The 20,405-nt window shown below is 40.2% G+C and overlaps 1 protein-coding gene across 1 annotated transcript in view; it reads left to right on the forward strand.

Moving 5' to 3' along the window:
• FAM135B (family with sequence similarity 135 member B) overlaps positions 1-20,405 on the forward strand; it is a 144,324-nt gene that overhangs the window by 67,927 nt on the left and 55,992 nt on the right. The window contains exons 4-6 of the mRNA XM_086465062.1: positions 5,592-5,662; positions 7,538-7,711; positions 18,350-18,476. Of these exons, the coding sequence (XP_086321188.1) occupies positions 5,592-5,662; positions 7,538-7,711; positions 18,350-18,476 (372 nt within the window). The remainder of the gene's footprint in view (positions 1-5,591; positions 5,663-7,537; positions 7,712-18,349; positions 18,477-20,405) is intronic.

Here is a 20,405-nt window from a genome sequence, read left to right on the forward strand (position 1 = left end):
GAATTGTTGTTTTGTGCTTATATGAAAAATTACTAAATGCAAATTTCTCAATATTTGTTGGGAAAATGTTCCAGCATGCTTAATTGAATATTAATTTTATCCATCCTCAGTGGAACATCTCTGATTAAAAGTTCCTCCCCTCAAATTACAGCGGTTTCCACTGTGTTGAGCAGGGATGATTTCTTATGATTTTTGCATTAATATTCAGGAAAGTTGCGCACCTCACAAAATTAAAAACAAAATACCACAGGATTCCTCAGAGCTAAAACTCATTCTGACTCTTGATGTGTTGGGTGCATCACACTTGTCTTTTCACAGGAATTCACTTGTGTAAAGAACAGCTGCCCAATTCTGTACTTACAGCATGGTTTTGCCCAGAGAAAACTCCATTATCTGTGTATGGTGAAGTTGCTTTGGGTTTTCACGGGTGTAGAATAAGAGGATAAACAGGTTTCGTCCCAGGACAGCTGCTGAAGACACTCTAAAGAGTCTAAATATTCAAATGAAAAAGATAAAGGTCTGTAAAAGGTTTTTTTGTGTTGAGCAGATTAGCAAAATTCACTTCTGCTTAATGCTTCCGGACCACTTTTTCCTGCTTTGATGTCTTGCCCTCCACAACTTTACAAATTTGCTATAAATATGGGAGAGACCAAAGTGTGCCACTCCACTGGGCGCCATGCTCAGAAGAAACCTGCTATATCTATAACTATTGTTCAGAGATGGTTTTACATCTGTCATATAATCTTGCAAGTTGGATGCGATCCTTGCAATGTGGCGTTGGCAAAACACCTACAGATTTGTAACATGTTTGAAATATTATCTCTGTTCATAACTTCTTAACTTATTTAACACACAACAGATGTGAGTCTTTTTTGTGCCAGTTATGTGCTATGGTGAGCTTTTTGGTTGAGGGTGAAGGACCTGTTCGCTGCTTTTTCTGTAATTGGAAGTGACGATAAGTAGACAAGGAAGTTAGACTGGGTAATGGAAGTACTGAGTTCATATGCTCCATGTAGTTTCTGCAGTCAGAGCTGGAAGGATCAAATATTATAACAAGGGAGCAGTATGCTTTCTCCTCATGGTGCTAGGGTTGTTTTGTTGATGAGATAGGTTGCTAAGAGAGGCTCAGTACGAAAAAACCTCAAACAACAAAACCCAATGTGCATGTCCAGATTAGATTAATTGCTACTGTTTTTTTTTTTTTTTTTCTTTTTTTCCCCCTCTCTTCTTACATAACCTTTGATAAGCTTAAATACAGAAATACATGTTTTTTGTCTGGCTTTAAATGGAAGAAGCCTCAATTATCCATGTAGAAGTGGTGCTGAGCATACCTCTCACCATATAAATGGTGCTTTAAAACTTTCTGGTTTATTAGATGCCTTTTCCTATATTATTGCAGAATGCAGCATTCTTTGAATTCATAGAAAACAATATTGCAGTGGTGAGGCAGCCTTTAGTGTTACAAAGAAGTCTAATTTATTTTCATAAGCTTCTGCTTTCATTTTTATTACAGAAGGAGCTCTGCCTCTTTCATCAAGCAATGAAACAGGTAACTTGTCTGTCTCCTTGCTTGCTGGCTCCATTCAGGGACAGTTTAGTAGCAGGGAGAGGACAGAGTGAGGCAAGCTGGGATATCACAGTATATTAGATTTTGTACATCCAGAGAAATTTAAGTGAGGTGGGACATACAGATCATTCAGTCTGACATTCTGGCAAAATGGTTAAATATTATGGAAGTACATCAAAAGAATGTTGGAAACTTCAGTTACAAATATTATCACAGCTCTTAAAAGCTAAACCAAAGATGTAAATGTAAACCTAAATACTAAATATTAAAATACTAAAAATTAGTATTCAAAATTGAAATGATGCACTTGATTCCAGGCTGATCAACAGAAATTGGAGTACTTTGCTTTGTATATACTGGTTATTGTATAGAATACTTTTACTTTTCATATACAAATGCTTTCTATTGTACAGATTCCAAACAGTGTTTAGTAAAATGTATTTCCCTGCCAGTGCAGTCCTTTGGCAAGAGAGGCAGAGGTTAGAAAACAGCCCGAACTCTGGACAGCACCTTCTGGAAAATTGCGTGTGCTCACAGATGAATAGGGGGTCTTTTTGCACAAGCTATGAGGCCCGAGGTGGGAGCACGAGGGGAAAGGCAGGCACACCCCAGCAAGGGAGAACAGGACACTGAATTTGCAGACTTACTTTACACAAGACACAAGATGATGTTACAAGAAAATGCAGAGTCATATTAAGCTGATGCAAACAATGAAGAATTAGTCAAATCAGAAATGACAAAATTAATTTGTCTTGTTTGATTGGGGGGGGGGGGAGAATGAAATGCATGTACTATTTCAAAGAAAGCTTTACAAATTTCTGTTCAGAACTGTCTTTATTATTTTTGACTGGAGACAAAATAAGCATGTGAAATGCAATAATACTTCCCAGAGGTCAGATGTTCTGAATTTCCCTTAGTTTTATTTGGGTATGGCATATTATATGGCATATTACAGAACAGAATACTAGACCTTGTTTAGTATGAATGTATTTCCACAAAAATAGATCTTTATTTTCTCTTTCACAAGTGTGACTTTAATCATCAACACAGCTGAGAGGTCAAAGAACTTTGTAAAAAACACTGGAAGACCCTTCACAGAGTATCTGGGAGGACACTGCTTGGCATAGACAGTCAAACACTAATTATATTCCAGAGAAATTTTTCAGGGTAGTTTAAGTAGATTGGTGTGACAATTTAAAACTTTTCTTCAGGGGAAAAAAAAATAAAAAATCTGATAGTCTGTCAAACTTTTGGAAAATTATACAGTCTGTTAATGATAACTGTGGAAAACACCATAGCAGTGCTGAAATAAGCAACTAGGCCTTTATTTTTTTAAGGACAGTATTATTTCACACAGGAGACTGAAGAATGATAGAAATTTCAGTGCCTCTACAGTATGAGCTATAGAAAGGCCGTTCTGTTTTTTTCCCATGTAAAGGATCTTATGCACTAGTGGTTCTAACAAGCAAAAAAGAGTAAAACACAGGAAAGCCCAGCAGGTATCAAAGCTGTGTAGTAACTTGTGTCATGGAACTACTGTATGTAATTCTGTTGTGTCTCAGCCTGTGTACAAGTCTTTCAATGGTATTTTCTTATGAAGAGTCTAGTGATTTTCAAACAACTGTCCAATTTTTATTTGTCCTAATACTTACAACTCCAATATACAAAGGACAACATGTCATCTCTGAAGTGAGAACTGTAATTTGATTTTATGTGGGTTTTTGCACTATATTCAGAGCAGTCTGATTCCAATACAGTTTTGGGATTAAAAATATCCTATACTTGCACCTTAACACATGATGCCATGCAGTGATGAGTACCTGTAAGTCTCTTAGACATCTGCTCATTGCCTCAAGGTGTTTTGAGCTAGTGTCACTAGCTATTGGACTTGTTTTAAACACAGGCTCAGATTTCAGTGACAGTTGCAGGTGCTCAGCAGTATTAGGCACAGACCCAAAATTTCAACCCCTCTGTTGAAGGATGAGGTTTGCTTTGTCTGAAGCACTGTACTTGAGTTGAATTCCTACTTTAAATTCAGACTGTAGCTTCAATAATGATTATTTCCTTTGCAGCTGCCAGCAACTGTGATTTTTAGTGACAACAGCTCATTAAAAAGGAAAGTAGTTTTTTTTCTGAAAGACATACTTCCAGGTATTTTGAGACAAACACAAAAGAGAAAGCACATTTTCAGTAAACATAAGCTGGAATTTTCTCCTCGCATCTCTGTGCCTGTGGTTGTGCTAGAAGAAATGATGTATTACTTCAGAAGGGTTTAAATTTTAAATCTGATAATTTTGTCAAATTACATTCAATCCTTGACTCTGAATTTTCTTGCTTCAACAGAGAATGGTACACTGTCGATGAAGTTTCACTTTTGGAAAACCTAGCTAAACGTGGTTTATGTTACATATTTTATGAATCCTACCTGTCAGAGCAGGCTAAAAACTTCTGACATCGCCTTCAGTGCATTTTTGCTATAGTCTGTTAAGAAGGTGCTAATCAGCTTGAGAAAGTAGAATTCATCTTGCCTAATCTAAGCCATCTAAAATTCAAGTGTATCTAGACCAAGATATTTCTCTAGACTCGATCTGTTGTCAATGGAAAGGAATAGGCATGAACAATTATCCCTTTTCGATGTGTACCTCAGGATGTGTCAGCTCGCTGTATGCATCTGCTTGTTGCTTTCCACTGACAAAAGACAGAGCCTAAACGTCTCACTTCAACTTTTTGTGTAAGTATTCAGTAAAAAGAAGTTGTATTTCTAATACCCAGTCCCCAGTGGACTACTCTACTTTTCCTCCTGCGTTCCTATGCATCTCCTGTTGTACTCTGGTATATGATAAAGGGTGCTTACACTCACAGAAAAAGACTATTTTGGTAATAAAATGAGTAATCTTTTGTTCATATTCCCATTTTGGTTGACAGAAATAAAACCTTTTTTTTTATTCTACTAAACCTACATTACTGGAGAAGAAAATACATTCCAAAGGAGTGAAAGAGAAAGCTGAACAGCTTAATCCTCCTTCCATTCTAATTTATTTATTTCCATTGATCATAGTTGCTTTAACTGTGCCGAGCTGGGATATATTATCCAATATAGTCCTTTCCAGGTGAAGGTAGCAGACTGACAGCTCCCTTCATGTACTGTTTCAGAAAATCCATTTAAAGTATTTTACTGACAATAAAAGAAGGGTAATGTTGCTGGTGGGATCTATTAGATGAAGGTACCAGTGAGTCAGCTTATGATCACACATGGTATCTTCAGTGTTTTTGGTGAGCTGAACCCTACCATGTATTAACGTGCTCAGCACCCTGCAACAAAATGAACAGTTAGAATTCCATTAATTGAAGCTTTAAAAACAGCGAAAAATTTTGAAGTTTGGAAAGAAAATTGTCTAGATGAGAAACAATGACAGACTTCCTCCTTGAATCTGTCAAGGGCCAGAAAGAGCGACTGAGAGGCAGGAAAGCCTCAGTTTGCTGAGAAAAGGCTAATGATGAGAGATCAGAAATTGTCAGAATTATTTGAGCCATTTCTGATTGTTTTAAGCTGTAAACTTCGAACCTTGCGTTAGTTACAGATAGGTAACCAGAAGGATTCATGGCTATTTCTCAGCCAAGAAAACCTAGTCCTTGTTCTCATCCAGCTCACAAGATAACTCAAACGAATACTTGCTCAATGAGGGCGCGCAGCTTCAGAAATACTCCACTGACTCAGTGTGCAGAGGAAGCATCCAGCAAATGCAGGGCTCTACGTGCTCTGGTTACTTTTGTCTAGAGTGATTTTTTTGGACATGACAGGACACCTGGGAGCAGATAACACCTCTGACTGCTGTGGTTCCTTCTGACTCCTTCAGCAATTACCTTGACTTGCTGTTACGTTTGTTCCTTTCTGCCACTGTGGTGGGGTGCTGCTGTCGCTGCGTATTTTTGCCTTTGGTCTTATCAGACAAACCCATCCCCTTTGCCTTCGATGTTGTAGGTCCCAACTTGTAAAGGTAATCTTGCCTTTCTCTTTTTGTAGGTGGAAGATGCATTGAGTGAGGCAGATTTTCAGCTCAAGCTGGACCTGCACTTTACTGATAGTGAACAACAGTAAGTGCTGTTTTAAAGCTCAATTGGTAATGCAGGGGTTTGTTGAACTGGGAAATTGCTTTGATGACATGAGAGTCCTTTGGAAAAAGGGATAGCTTTGTTAAGTCTTTCTTTTGCCTCAGTGTTGAAGACTTTCTGTTTCTCCTCTCTGTGTTTGAAGAGTGTATCTTGTACTCCTATTTAAAAGAAGAACTTTTTTTCTCCTTTAAGTGTGAGGTTTTCAAAGGTGTTAAGTGTTGCTCTATCTCTGCTGCTGTTAAAGTCAAAGGGAGTATCATCACTGACCTCTGTGTGAGCAGGGGCTCTGGTTCAGGAATTCATTTATCTCAGGAGACAAAGTATTTTCTGGCTGAAGATGGGTATACGAACATGCTAAGCACTTTTCTTGTATTAAGAACCAAAGCTGTCTCTGTATTTTAGGATGAAAGAGTCTTCCCATTGAGTTTGATTTCTTCCAACTGCATTTGATTCCATAATCTTAGGTGAAGTGGGAAGAGCCTCCCTTCTGGAGGCATAGCAGAAAGCAGAAAGTGTGATCCCAGATAACATTCAGCTTCACTGAATCACAGAAAAGGCTTCCCATTACTTTAGCGGCATTTATGGGTGGTCAGAGGGGGTGCAGAGAAATCACCTGAGCTATATTTCGTGCTAAGGCTGTCCCATGTGATTTTATTCATCTCATAGGGCAACTAAACAAATTTCAAGAACATGCTTCCTTTATCTTCAAGATACAAGAAGTGAAAACTTGGTCTTTCAGGCAGGTGGAACTGGACCATCAGTCATCGGCTGTGATGCTGATGGGTCTAGTAGAGAGGAAAAACAAACATTAAGTGATATCCAAGAATAAAAAGAAATGAAACATTCAAGTTACGAAATTTGCTCTAACACATACATTTAATTTCTATTATCATCTGAATGATTATTCCCATGTACTATAAACAAAAGTAGTGATTTTTAGAAAAGGATATTCTGCAAATCTCATTGAAACACTTTTTGGGACTAACCATTCACCATGCTCAACGATCTCATCAAGAGTTTTCTTAGCTCTGGGAAACAATTGGTTTCAGAAGGGTCTTTAATGCTGGAAAACAAATCTTTAGAAGCGAGTTTCACTTCTGAGCATGTGGTTAGGCGTGCTTCAGGTTTCTGCCTGTCTCCTGCCATACAGGTGACTCAGATGTCATATGGCTGACTGCAAACTAGGAAAATTATTCTGGAATAGTTATGCTCAAACTTTAAATTAAAGCCTTGTTTTTTATTTACTGAAAAAAGGAGAAGCCAGTCCACCTTGTATTGTTCCTCTGCAGTTATTTCACCTACTCCTTTTTTGACTTCTTGCAAAATTTTTTTTCAGAAGATCAGCTATCCAGAAAGGCACTTTGAATATTTCAGCTCTCAGACAGGACTGCTTCTAACTCTCACAGATTGCCTGAGTTCATTGTTCTTACACTGAAAATCACAAGTAGTGAGCTGTCCTGGCTGCATAAGCTGAGCAGTTTGCTAAATGCATTTCCTTCTGCTACTTAGTTCTTGATGTCCTCAGAACATGAGTGGACATGAAGGACAATCGCCAGGGGGAAACCGGAATTGCATCACATCTATTTTTCTTTTGTACAGTATATTTATATATATCTCTACATCTGTTATTTAATATTTGTTTGTGTCTTTGTATATATTTATGTATATGTAAATATGTATATATTTATGCTAGGCACAAGTACAACAGAAGATACTCATCAGTTGTGCAAACCCTTATAAAGCTGGGAAGTGATAAGAATTCAACTGAAGCCGTCTCCCAGTCTGCTGCCTGTAGCATGTTACAGGCTGTGACAACTCAAGCTTTCACTAACCCTTGTAAAACGTTTTCTCTTCCAGGCTGAGAGATGTTCCAGCGATCCCCATGATCAGCAGCCGTACACTGTGTCTTCACTTCCACCCCCGGAGAGGTCTGCACCACCATGTTCCTGTCATGTTTGACTATTTCCACCTGTCAGTGATATCCGTCACAGTGCATGCGTCACTGGTAGCATTACACCAGCCTCTGATCAGGTAAAGGACACAGAAATGTCTGTTGAAAGGCAGAGGAGATTCCTCCTCTGAGTTCATTTGCTTATGGTATAGGAGAAGCCAAGAGGATAATATAATTTCAAATTTTTTGTTCTGGGCTAGGATTCTGCAGATTGGGGTTTAGAGCCAGCCTTTGACACAGGCTCCTTCCTTTGATAAGACACTAGGGATCTGGTCAAAAACTAGCAAAATCTTTGCGAAGAGGTTCAGAAATTTTGATTAGTCTTGATTGCTCCATTCACCATCTGTTAGATGAAGAAAATTAAAATTCACTTCTTGTCTGTTTTCCTTCTTTAGTATTAAAGCAACTAAGAGCATTTACTTCCCCCCCCCCCCCCCCCCCCCCCCTTGTTGTTTTGTAAATCATTTAGGACAGTTGGACTCTGATCTCATCTGTGGCCTCTCTGCATTAGCACAATTCATAACATGGCTAGAAGGAGGCATGCATGAGTCAGTACTGGATAAGGCTCTGTTGAATTTTTCCTTTGCAGCATCATCTGATTTAACCGTGCAGCAGTATAATACTAGCTGCCATGGGGTCTAGGTGTGATTTATGTTATCTGATTCGTAATGACAAGAAAATAATTCAGAACTCCTTCAAATAAAACAGGGCTGGAGGTCAATATCCTCTAATATTTAGAGCAAGCGAGGGGAAGCAAAGGTCTTTCTGGCAATTTACTTTGTGTCCAATTTTGTCATTGCGTGAGATAGAGTGCTGAGATGGAGGGAACTCCTTTGGTCCTGAAGCAAAATGCAGTGTTGTCATAGTTTAACCCAGTAGGCAGCTAAACACCACAGTGTTTTATCAACACCACAGTGTGTTATCAATGTTATTTTTATCCTAAATCCAAAACACAGCACTATACCAGCTACTGGGACAAGTGTTCAGCGTTGTTCAGCTTCTCTTACTCCAGCAAGGCCTTGCTGTTTACCAAATGACCAGGAGACTTTTAAGTTTGTCACTGTGTCAGAAAGAAAAGATGAACCTGTAAACCTGTAGACTCTTTTTTTTTTTTTTCTCAGATTCCGTGTTTTGACTTAATACATCTTTGCTTCAGTTCTCCATTTGTATAAAGGCATTGGTTGTACACAATGCCATAGAATGAATTAAGATTGTAAGAGGTTGAGTTGTGACAGTGATGCGAGCGGTATTAGTAGATCAGACTGACATATCAGTCTTTTCTTCTGCTGCTGAGATACAGGTAACTGCTTTATCTCCCTTCTGCTATGTGTTGACTTTTTGAATAGTGAATTAGATTGTAACAGGCTACTTCTAACCAGATAATTTTGCTCAGATAATTTGTCCATTGTTCTACTATATAAAAGGATGAAAGAACAATAGTTATCAGCCTTAATGACTGTTTTCAGTGCTTTGTTATCCTCTAATGAATGGGGCTGCAGAGACTTGTTACTGTTATTAGGAATATAAATCACATGATGAGCAACTGTTCCATAGTCAGATTATTATAGCTTTTAAAATATGACTTTGTGGACATTTAGGAAGCATACAATATTTCTACTTAATGCAACGGAAGGAAGATTTTTGACAACACAATACAGAGTCTCATTTGCTTAAGCCAGTGAAATAATTTTTAAGTGTAATACTGAGGATTTATCTTCTTCTTGATAAATATTCAAAGCCTGAAGTGTTTTTATATCATGTGTTCTCTAAATATAAAGCAGAATGAAGACACTAATGTAAAAGAAATGCCAGTTCCAAGCATTTTGAAACAAAACCAGCCAACTAAAACTTATTTTTCTCACAGCTCAGAGATTTCCTGCTGAACACTTATCACTGGAGTTTACTAGGAATATAGGAAAAAAGGTTTAATTGTAAAATCAGATCTTTACCTTTGTTAACACCATAGAACCTGAATGACTGGAAAGTCTTTTTTGTCACATTATAGAAAAAATAAACACCAGATTGTTACATTGTCTGGGAAAAATATCTATGCAGTAATTCACTATTTTAGTTTGCTACCTCGAACTGTCCCATCACCGTAAGTAGTTTACATCTATATACACGTTATTTCTACACATATTTATACACTTCAATGTAAAACAACAGTTCTAGACCCACCTTGAAAATACAAGGTCACACGTTATGTAAAACTGAAATTCACTGCTGTCCTGAAGTTGTCCTGGAAAACAACTTTGCCTGAAGCACACCTACCTGCTCACATACACCATGTGGACTCAGCTTTTCATACTTTGTTAGCTCTGTGGGCAAATTAGATGCTCTTCCCCAAAGGTCTTCCCTGTTGCCTGTATTTAAACAGTGAAAACAGTAGGGAAACCAGCAAGACTGATTCAGGCCTTTCCCTGCAGGGTAATGTACACCCACAAATAGCTCCTGTTAAGCAAACCTTGCCAGGGTGCCTCCATTACCTCCTGTTTTTTTGACAAGCAAGCATTTTGATATTGATGTTTGTCCTGGTTAATTATTCTTATATAATAAATATTGCATTAGGTTCGACACTTTGACGCCCTCATCACTTACCAAACCGAAAATGAGTGAAATTCATGCTTCTGGGATCCTTTGCAGGATTCTGGATGGAAATTTAGTGATTCAGCTTTTCTAAAGAAAATAACCCTCATCTTTTTAGTAACATCCTAATTCATGGCAATTGCTAATGGCTTTATGCATTTACTAAGGAGGTTAGAGTCTGGGTAGGATGGTGATGAGGCAGACTTGCAGTCAACTTAACCTCCAGCTCTGTTACCTCTACAGCAATCATATTTGGTCTAGATGTGGGATAACCAGAAGCGTGGTGGGATGCTTGGGGCTTGGATCACCTCTTCTCATGGCTCCTTGGGCAGCCGCATCCCTCTGAAATACTGCTGCAGAGGGGACTCTGAGCAGCAGGGAAGGGGCTGAATAGCTTTGACTTGTCCTTACAGAGCACTCAGCCAGAGCTTGGTTAAAAATTCTCACTTTAACTTTTAGAGTTCTTTGGCTTCTCTGAAAAGCACCCCAGAAGTGGCTGGGGAAGCTGGGACACTTAGGGCCAAGTCCAAAACTTTGTTTTTCCAGGGAGGAGTGCAATAATAGGAGAGAACAGGGATGTAGGTGCAGTGGTTGCCGCAGCTATTGTCTTGACCTGAAACACTGCTCCTGTCACCTGCATCTTGCCCTACACCCAAACCCTTCCACCAGGCACTGCCTGCAAACCACAGGGCTCGAGGTGCTACTGCGGACCCCAAGCCCCTTGCTCTCCTGCCGTGACAGCTCCTCTGCAGGGCAGTTGTGTCTGCACTGAATGCTTTTGGCAGCTGCAGATCACGGAGCAGTATTTTCAGACTTTTGGGAAGTGGGAGAAATAGAGGAGAATCCTAGAGCAGGAGTTGGCTGGCATCTCTCTCCTAACATCACAGAAATGGCAGTTCTCTTTGGAAAGTAAAGGGCTTGCCTCTGACAACTTAATTTTACCCAGGATGACAGAAGATGATCCCAGCAAGTCTGTCAAAACATAAAGAGAAGTGGTGAACGATGTTCAGGCTTGAAAATACTCCCCTGCTGAATGCCCTGGCCTCCACAAACTCCTTAAATACCTTTTTCTATTCTCTTGCCTAAGCTGCGGAGGCTAAATGTGAGTAGGCAGTTGCAGGAGCAAGATGAGGAGGAGTTAGGGCTTTTGGACTCCAGTTTTCTGGTTTGTACAGGTCTGTTTGGTTTCTGGCCTGAGGCATTGACTTCTCCCTTAGCTCCCTGTCACTGGCTTCGCAACTGGTCGACTGCAAGTGGAACCAACAGTTATTAGCCCAACATCAGCTGTTAGAAAAGGTGCTTTGCTCCAGCATAGTTCAAACTTCAAGAAATACTTCTGTTTTTCCCAAACGATACATCCGTGTCTATGGTGTACAGGTCTACTTAGTCTCAGGCATTCTGCAAGCTCAGTGTCTTTCTTATATTGGACTCATTTAGGAAGCAAGCAGCAAGAAACATGGTTACCCACTTCATTAATTCCATAGACCTTTGCACCACTCCTCCCCGAGAGGAGTTCTCATATGTTGCTGTTTATAAGTAAAAATACAACTTGCAAATAATCTCTGAAACAAGCACCTGAATTCTTAGTTCCCCACACTGAAAGCAATAACCTACACGTATTTCCTGTTAAGCAGCATGGAATGGAACAGTAGGATCTGGTTGGCATGTCTTCTACTTAAAGTTTATCCAGGGACTTCAGATGATTTATACTTTCTTCCCTTGAAAGCTTTCTGGAAATGTAAGAGCTGTGTTTCAGCACCAGACTGCTCCTATCTGTACAGACTAGTCTCCCCAAAGCCATGCTTGGTTTAAGGACTGTGCAGAATCCAGCTCACGATGGCTGCAGCATATGCAGTCTTCGGCTCCTGCAGTCTTACTTTGGCTCTTGGGCTTCAGCTGAAGACATTTTAAATTGGAAAAAACCCACCACCACCACCACCAAAAAACCCAAAAATACCCCCCACAAAAAACACCATGGGAAAAAAAAGATCAAGACTTGAAACTCATCACAGGCAGCTGGCAAACCTGTTTTCTCTTTTTTGCACAAGAAAGGGGTTTAACTTTCTCAGCTTTTGGATTCTCCTCAACTTTCTATTCTCTTCTGCACTTTCATACGTACATCTATTGGAAAAACAAAGTAGAATTTCAGGATTTTACTTGTTAACATTGAATTCTTAATTGCCCACGTCCAAATCACTGTATGAGAAACAAGACATCTTGGTGGCATCTGAGATGGGGAAATAATATAGCACAAATTTTGCAGATGGAGAAACAAAGACACAGATACTATATTTTTCAGTGCGTTGAGCTTGTTCTGCTCTGGGAAGAGGAAACAAGATCAAAGGGACACAGAGTATTTAAAGGTTTCAGCCCCGACCTAGTTCTGCTGTACTCCACTGCACTGAGGAATCAGGCCAACCCTGGCCATCCTTGAGCAATTTTCTCTCGCCTAAATTCTTTTATTCCCAGGCATCCTCCTGTTCCTCAAAAGCACCACTGATATATCTGTATGTGATACACACACTGTACTACCCTGTGCACCTTGAATCTGGGTGCAGACTATGCAGGTCAATTTTTCTAAAACTATTAAGTGTTGCTGGCACCTACTTATGGGCAGCTTAGATTTATTCTATCTGAATTATTACAAAATTATATTAAAAAAAAATACATTTGAAACTGCCACAGATGTAATCCTGGGTAGTAAAGTTCATGACTTATTTTCCCTCTCCGTCCTATTTGCAAATAAATTAATCTATAGAAAGATAACGGGATATTTATGCAGTAAAGGGTTATTGCTTCCGTAATATGTTTATTAAAAGAATACTGGTTTATATTTTTTTCCTTTAAGAACTCTTGCATAATAAGGGCATGATTTTTCCTTTGTTTTTTCTTTTATTTGTTACTGTTTGTTATGTATCTGCAAAGACAAACCTCCACTTTGACATGCCATTCTCCTGACTTACAAGCTGAGAAGTCACATAAGAAAAATCTATTATTGAGTCAAACTTTCAAAAAAACCCCAAACACCCCAAAACCAAAAAGAAAAAAAAAAACACCCAAAACTAAATAAATATCACCACATGACTTTACCTACTTTAAAGTTTTAGAGCAACTAAGGTTAAGTTCAGGACAAATGAACCAACATTTTCTGGTAACCAAAATCACTACAGATTTCAAACCAGATTCCTTCCCTGACTCTGTTTGGGATCTAGGGAGATACATCTATTTCCATTACAAATTTATTTTAATAAATCTTACCTGTTTAACCCAAGAAGCTCAGAACATTTTACAGTCACTGATTATAATCTTAGTGAAGTTCCTTCTGTAAGACAGAGGCATGTCTAGCAGAGCACAATCTGTAAATATCCACATATTGTTCTCAAAAATAAATAAAGATCATCCATGTACACTATGACCACATGCCAGTAGTAATTTGCCAAAAGCTGTACTAAAGTTTTGAGTTAAAACACTGAGGGAAATCAGTGTTGTGCATTATGTATTTCCTAATCTGTGGGAGTTAGAAGGAAGTTCCTGGTGAAACACAAACAGTGCTGTCAGTGGAGGATGTGAGGGTTTGATTCTGAGGTGTGTTATTTTTATGGGACTTACTTATGTTTTTAATTTTTAAAATCAGTACTATTTTATGCATAAAAGACTGAGGGAAAATGAAGGGATTTCTCCATAAGATCTGGCCTAAATGGGATGGAAGTTCATTTCCTGAACTTCCACTCCTTGTTCAGTCACAAGATTATAATTTCTTGTCATTAGAAATGTGATGATTGTGTGGGGTTTTTTTGTTTGGTTGCTTTTTTACAGTTCGACCATTTCACGTAGTGCAAGACAAGTTTTATCCCAAATAAGATTCAGATCCCAATCTGCTATTTTTCCTCCCATTCTGCTGAAAACTACAATTCGTGAAGAAATTAAGGTTTGCTTACCACAAAGAGTCTTAATTTTGAATAAAAGTGAATGAAAAGTTCGAAAATATTATTTCATTTTAGGGCAGTTTAATCTCAAAAGAAATATTATGTTTTATTAAACCACCACCACCAAGGACAATGAGAAATAGAACCAGGTCTTAAATACAACACACTTTCCCCCCACCCCTCTGGCCTTCTCGGGCTCAGCTCTGCTCCCTCTTCCCCCCCAGCAGCGCAGGGACAGGGAATGGGGGTCACAGTCCGTCCGGCACAAGGGGTCTCCGCTGCTCCTTCCCCCTCAGGGAGAGGGGCCCTCGCAGCCCTCCCCTGCCCCACCGCGGGGTCCCTCTCCCGGCAGACATTCCTCCACCCACTGCCCCAACGCGAGTCCTTCCCGCGGGGCCGCAGCTCCCCAGAACCCCCCAGCGCGGGTCCCTCCCGGGGCTGCCGCCCTCCCACCGACGGGCGGCTCCAGCGCGGGCTGCCTCGGAGCCACGGCTGCTTCAGGCCCGGGCCCTGCTCCTCCGGCCTGGGGCCCTCCGCGGGCTGCAGGGCGACCTCTGGGCCACCGCTGGGCTCCAGGGGCTGCAGGGGCTCAGCCGCCACCCCACCATGGGCCGCAGGGGAACCTCTGCTCCGGCACAGTCTCTGACCTGGGTGTCCACAGGGTTGTCTGTCTCCCATCCCCCTTCGCTCACCCGCTCACCATCACAAACGGACAGAACAAAGACACATCATCAACCGCTTCTTTCACTCTTAAATAGTTATTTGCAGAGGCACAATTGGCCTGGCCTTGGCCAGAGGCAGGTCTGAAATTGGAGCCAGGGAGCTTCTCAAAGCCTCTTACAGGAGCCATCTCCATAGCCCCCTCCCCCACTATCAGAACCGTGCCAAAACCACACCAAAACCATGGCAAAACCCAGCCAGGCACCAAACCACCACAATATGTTAGAGAATTGTCCACAGATGATAAAATAATGGAATGATTATTGAATATTTTGAGCCCTACAAGAACGAAGAGGTGCTGCATTTAATTCTCCATCAGCAGTTTCAAAACAGACGAAATGCAACACGTTACAATGCGCAGTACATTGCAAAAGATGTTACACAGGCCAAAAGTATAAATCAAAAAGGCACTGACAGAAATTCATAGAAGATAACCATGTCTGCTAGAAATAATTGCCTGAATATAACCTGAGTCAGAAAGTTGTTAAATTTTGATTGCTGGTATCTTGCAGACTATACCACAGGAAAAAAATTGACTTTTGAAGACAGCTTACTATAGTAGGTGTCCATAGATGGCTGCTATAGGAGCTGTGAGAGTAGTCTGAAGGATAAAGCAGTCTTGTGGATAAGGTCACCAAAAGAGCAGCTTAAAAAAAAAGGCAAAAAAAAATTTCACTGAAAATATTAATAATTCCGCACACATGTTCATTCTCTCGGACATGCACACATTACCTCTTTTGACCTTTTCTATCCTGACTCCAAATAAAAGCTAAGGTTAACATGCAGGATGAGGATCTAAATGTTGATATTAAATCAATGCTATTAAGTGGATAGTCCAAATGGGCATGTAAATAACTGAGGTTCAAAATTCACTCAAATGAGCACGGTTACAGGAATCACTGGAAAAAATAAATACAGAAAACAAAATTTGATGTAGGAAATTAAGCTGTTACTGCTAATACAAATTGTCTTCAAGTTTTATGTACTTCAGAAAGCATTAGAGGAACCTCAACAGTTTGTAAGCCTTCCAGTTAAACTTTCCCTCAACAGACAGACATTTTGGCAGATTTCCCAGAAAAGGTTTTTGTTTTACAGTGCTATGTGAAATCAATTTCCTTAAAACCAACAGATTAAAATCCCTTCTCTGCTGTAAAAGCAAAAGATAAATAAATAAAAAAGGCATTAAAAAGTGCTTTTCTCCCCTTTAAAACCTTTGAAAGCTTTGCTAATATTCAAATGAGGAGTTTTTCGTGTGCAGGCAACAGTTGTTTAAGCTTCTCTCTCTGATACCACAGCAATCATTTTTTATTTCTGCTTCTTGAGCCTTTCCAGCAGACGAGGGCAGACAATATCATCCAGTAACAGCTGAAATTATTCAGAGCAGTTTTTATCTCTTGACAGTTTGAAATTACTTTAGTTTATTTATTTATTTTTATCTTAAATGTTGCATGTAGGAAATACATGGAAAGACTTCACACTGCTTAGACTCAGCCAGCTGGAAATTTTGTGCATCACATAAATTAATACATACATAAGCAAGGCCAGATATATGCTAAGGTCTCCTACTCCACCCTCCCCCTTACGGGGTGTCCTTTTTGTGGTATGTAACAAACAGCAGTTTTGACTTAGAGGTGATGCAGGGATTTGTGATTAACCTTCTGAAACTGGTCTAGTTCTTAATTTTGCTTGACATTCTTTTTCTGAGTTTCCCTGCAGATCAGAACCTCACCTGTTATCTGGGTGATAACAAGTATTGCTGCACCTCTCTTTTGTATTGTACCCTTAGCATAAGCATCCTTTCTTTTGTTGTGTGTTTCTGTACAGCAGCCAGGATTCTTACCTGTCCTTAAAAACTGAATCAGGTGTAGATATCCACGAATTCTGGCTGATTTGAGCTGACATGGCCATGTGATACACATCTACATAGAGGAATAACCTCAGATTGCAAAGTTATGGCAGAATGAATGGCACTGCCCTGTGGCTTTTAGTTCTGGCACTTTATGGTTTAATATGTTTTTTGTGCTCCTCATCTTCGACGCTTTTGTTAATTCAAGGAGACCAGGTCTCCTGGGTGTGATGTAATTTGGGATGCCTGGATGGACGTCAGGTACCTGTGGGTGGTGATCACAGTCCAGAAGCTGTAGCACAAACTAAGTGGCATTACCTCTGCACTGAGTATGAACAGCAAATGTGGTTTTCCTTTTTGTCTGCAGTTCATTATTTCAATTCCACCTTTGCCTACATGCTTTTAAAGAACACTTATGGCTGCTTGCATCACCATTTAGACTCAGTAATTTGGCTGATTGTATTTGCCACAAGTTGCCTGATTTCTCTCTTGAAACCTTTATGTAGTTTATGTACAGCACAAGTTATCACAGGGACTAACATGGGGTTTATCTCACCTAACTTCAGTTGTTTATGAGGTAATCATCCTAGCCTCTCTTTATAGTCCACAATAAGAAATAAGCACTTTGAGGGTGAAATTCATCTGACCTATTTGATATCACTACTTTAGAAAGAGATGACTCATACACTGGAAATGCCAATTCCCCTTCAGCGAATGTAAAGGCAGCCTACATCATTAACTGGGATGTAGACATTTGCTCAGATTAATCCAGAGTACAAGCCCTAACTATGCATCAGGACTGTGGTGGGCTTGATGCTGAGTAAACTCCAGACAAGATGTTTCACTCTTAATGGGTTCATGCTATAACATAGAAGACATACAGATACAGTCAGAGGGGAACACTGTGACCATAATAGTCAGCACTGAGAGTTTATGACCTCAGCAGTAAACCAACCTAATTTCTATCAGATTTTTGAGGAAGAATTGGGGTAACAGTGGATTCATGTTGCATGTGGATATGGGAGAACACATCTCAAATGAATGGACTGCACCCTTCAAAAGGAAATGCAGTTTTTGGGGTGAAGTTTTGTCATTTTGGTGTTGGAAGCTTATGTCATGGGACAGTGAGAAGTAGGAACTAAACTTTCAATCTCAAAGACTGGGATGAGCTATAAAAGGTATTGATAGTGAAGAGAGATCGTGGAAAGAGGAAGGGTGATATGGTTAAAGCCTGAGAGAAAGATGTTGCATCAATCAAGATGCAAGCTGATGAGAAATTTGGTAAAAGTATTATCTATGTGGACAGATAGAAGGGTTGTATTGTTGAGATGTTATGCTGGAAAAAGATCTGTAAGAGAGCAGAGAAAGGACTGAGTGAAAGGTAACACTCAAACTACTGGACTGAATAACAAGAAAGCAAACTCCACATCATTTGAGCTAGTGCATACTGGACAATGTTCATTTTGAAAGGGAAACGTGGACTTACAGTGTCACCTTGAAATAAATGAAAGCCAAAACCACCACTGCCAAACCCAAAACTGCAAACATTTTCTAAGGAGGGAAATAGCACTGGGACAACAATGATTCTTCTCTAACAATACTGTTCTGATTACTTTTCTTCTCAATTTTTCTTCTTTTAGTTTTGCTCGTCCAGGGAAAGGTTCATGGCTTGGTAAAAGCAACATGGAGGCGGGACCAGACCAGTCCAGTATGTCATTAGAAAATCTAGTGTTTGGAGCTGGTTACTGCAAACCCACTTCTTCAGAGGTAAGGATGATGAACAATGATGTTTTACTTCCATTTGGTCACACAGAGTGTCCACATTATCTGTGAAAAACATGCCCTGGTTTATATTGCTAGTAGAGGGATTTTGTTGGAAGGAGAACCCTTTCAGAAACATTTCTGCATGAAATACCTGGCACTTGGATACACAGATCCTGAGTGTTCAGCCCCTACCTATATGAACCGTTTCAGAAAAATTTGAGATGTATGGATATATCCCTGATTGCCAATGATGCTCTTAAGGCAGGATTCACCTGGCCAGGTGTCTGCTGTAAAATGAAATTAATTATGCAGTAAAAGATTCTTGCTTTCAGGTCTTCTGTTCGACAGCCAGAAGACCTGAGTCACTATTAAAGATGTTGTGAAGGAAGGGTTTGTGTCTGGAGTATTGAGTATTGTGTATTGTGTGTGTCGGTGACGGGGTGTTACACACATTGCCTTACTCAAGGAAGCTCCCACAGTTAATGCATGTGTTTGATCTTATTACTTACCATAGGTGAAGAGGAGAGTTTGTTGTGCAATTTTTAGTACAACGTTGTTTGTTTGGAAAATAATGATTAATTTGGGGGGGGTTGGTTTTGTTTTTGCTTGGGTGTTTTTTTTGGTTTTTTGGGGTTTTTTTTAAGTGCTAGCTTTGAAGTGGTTTTTGTCAGAAACAAGAACATTGGAATATTAACTTGTTAGGAAACTCTGATTCAAGGGTTCTGATTAACATGCTGCCCTCAACTTCCCTCAACCTTTCCTGTCGAAGCTGTTCTGTTCTGTATAAATATTAAATATATGCTAGCCTAAAGCAGCTGGTGCAGACGAACTACCAGGGAATTAACTCAGACAGAGAATGCTTGGCCTGAGGCTGCTATCCGAACCATTGGGTCATTGTATGCTTTTGGCAAACAAACTGACTTCAACCTCTGCTTCTCCGGTAGACAGTCACATTATATAAATTTAAATAACTGATTCAAGCATTTGTCTTTGTAGACTAATCTCTGCGCATCTCTGTACACCACACAAGACAGAGGCTTCTTTGGAGAGTGGTTCCTATTTCTCATTTTTGTTGCAGATACCGTGATGCACTTCACTCATAAGAGAGGAGTAGCAATATGTTTATTGATATACACCAGCAATTCAACAAAGTTTGCTAGCAAATGTGACAGTGGTTTAACAAGATTCGATAGCAAGGTACACTTGATTATTTACTGTATAGAGGACAGGGTCAGGCAAAATTGTCAGGGAGACCCTCCCACTGTATCATGAGTCATCTCCATCCCTGGAACCGTGATGAAACAGCTCACTCTGGATGACATCTCTAAGCATGTGAAGGAAAAGAAGATTATCAGGAGTAGTCAGCATGGATTCACCAAGGGGAAATCATGCTTGACCAATCTGATAGCCTCCTATGATGGCAAGACTGGCTGAGTGGATGAGGGGAGAGCAGTGGATGCTGTCTACCTTGACTTCAGCAAGGCTTTTGACACTGTCTCCCATCACATCCTCATAGGTAAGATTAGGAAGTGTGGGATGGATGAGTGGACAGTGAGGTGGATTGAGAACTGACTGAAAGACAGAGCTCAGAGTGTTGTGAACAGTGGTGGTGAGTCTAGTTGGAGGCCTGTCACTAGCGATGTTCCCCAGGGGTCAGTACTGGGTCCAGTCTCATTCAATATATTCATCAGTAACCTGGATGAAGGGACAGCATGTAACCTCAGCAAGTTTGCTGATGACATAAAACTAGGAGGAGTGGCTGATGCACCAGAAGGCTATGCTGCTGTTCAGCAAGATCTGGACAGGCTGGAGAGCTGGGCAGAGAGAAACCGAGTGAGGTTCAACAAGGGCAAGTGCAGGGTCCTGCACCTGGGGAGAAATAACCCCATGCACCAGTACAGGTTAGGAGTTGATCTGCAGAGAAGAACCTGG

This window comes from Leptosomus discolor, chromosome 5, assembly GCF_034619465.1.
Source record: "Leptosomus discolor isolate bLepDis1 chromosome 5, bLepDis1.hap2, whole genome shotgun sequence".
Lineage (NCBI taxonomy): Eukaryota > Metazoa > Chordata > Aves > Leptosomiformes > Leptosomidae > Leptosomus > Leptosomus discolor.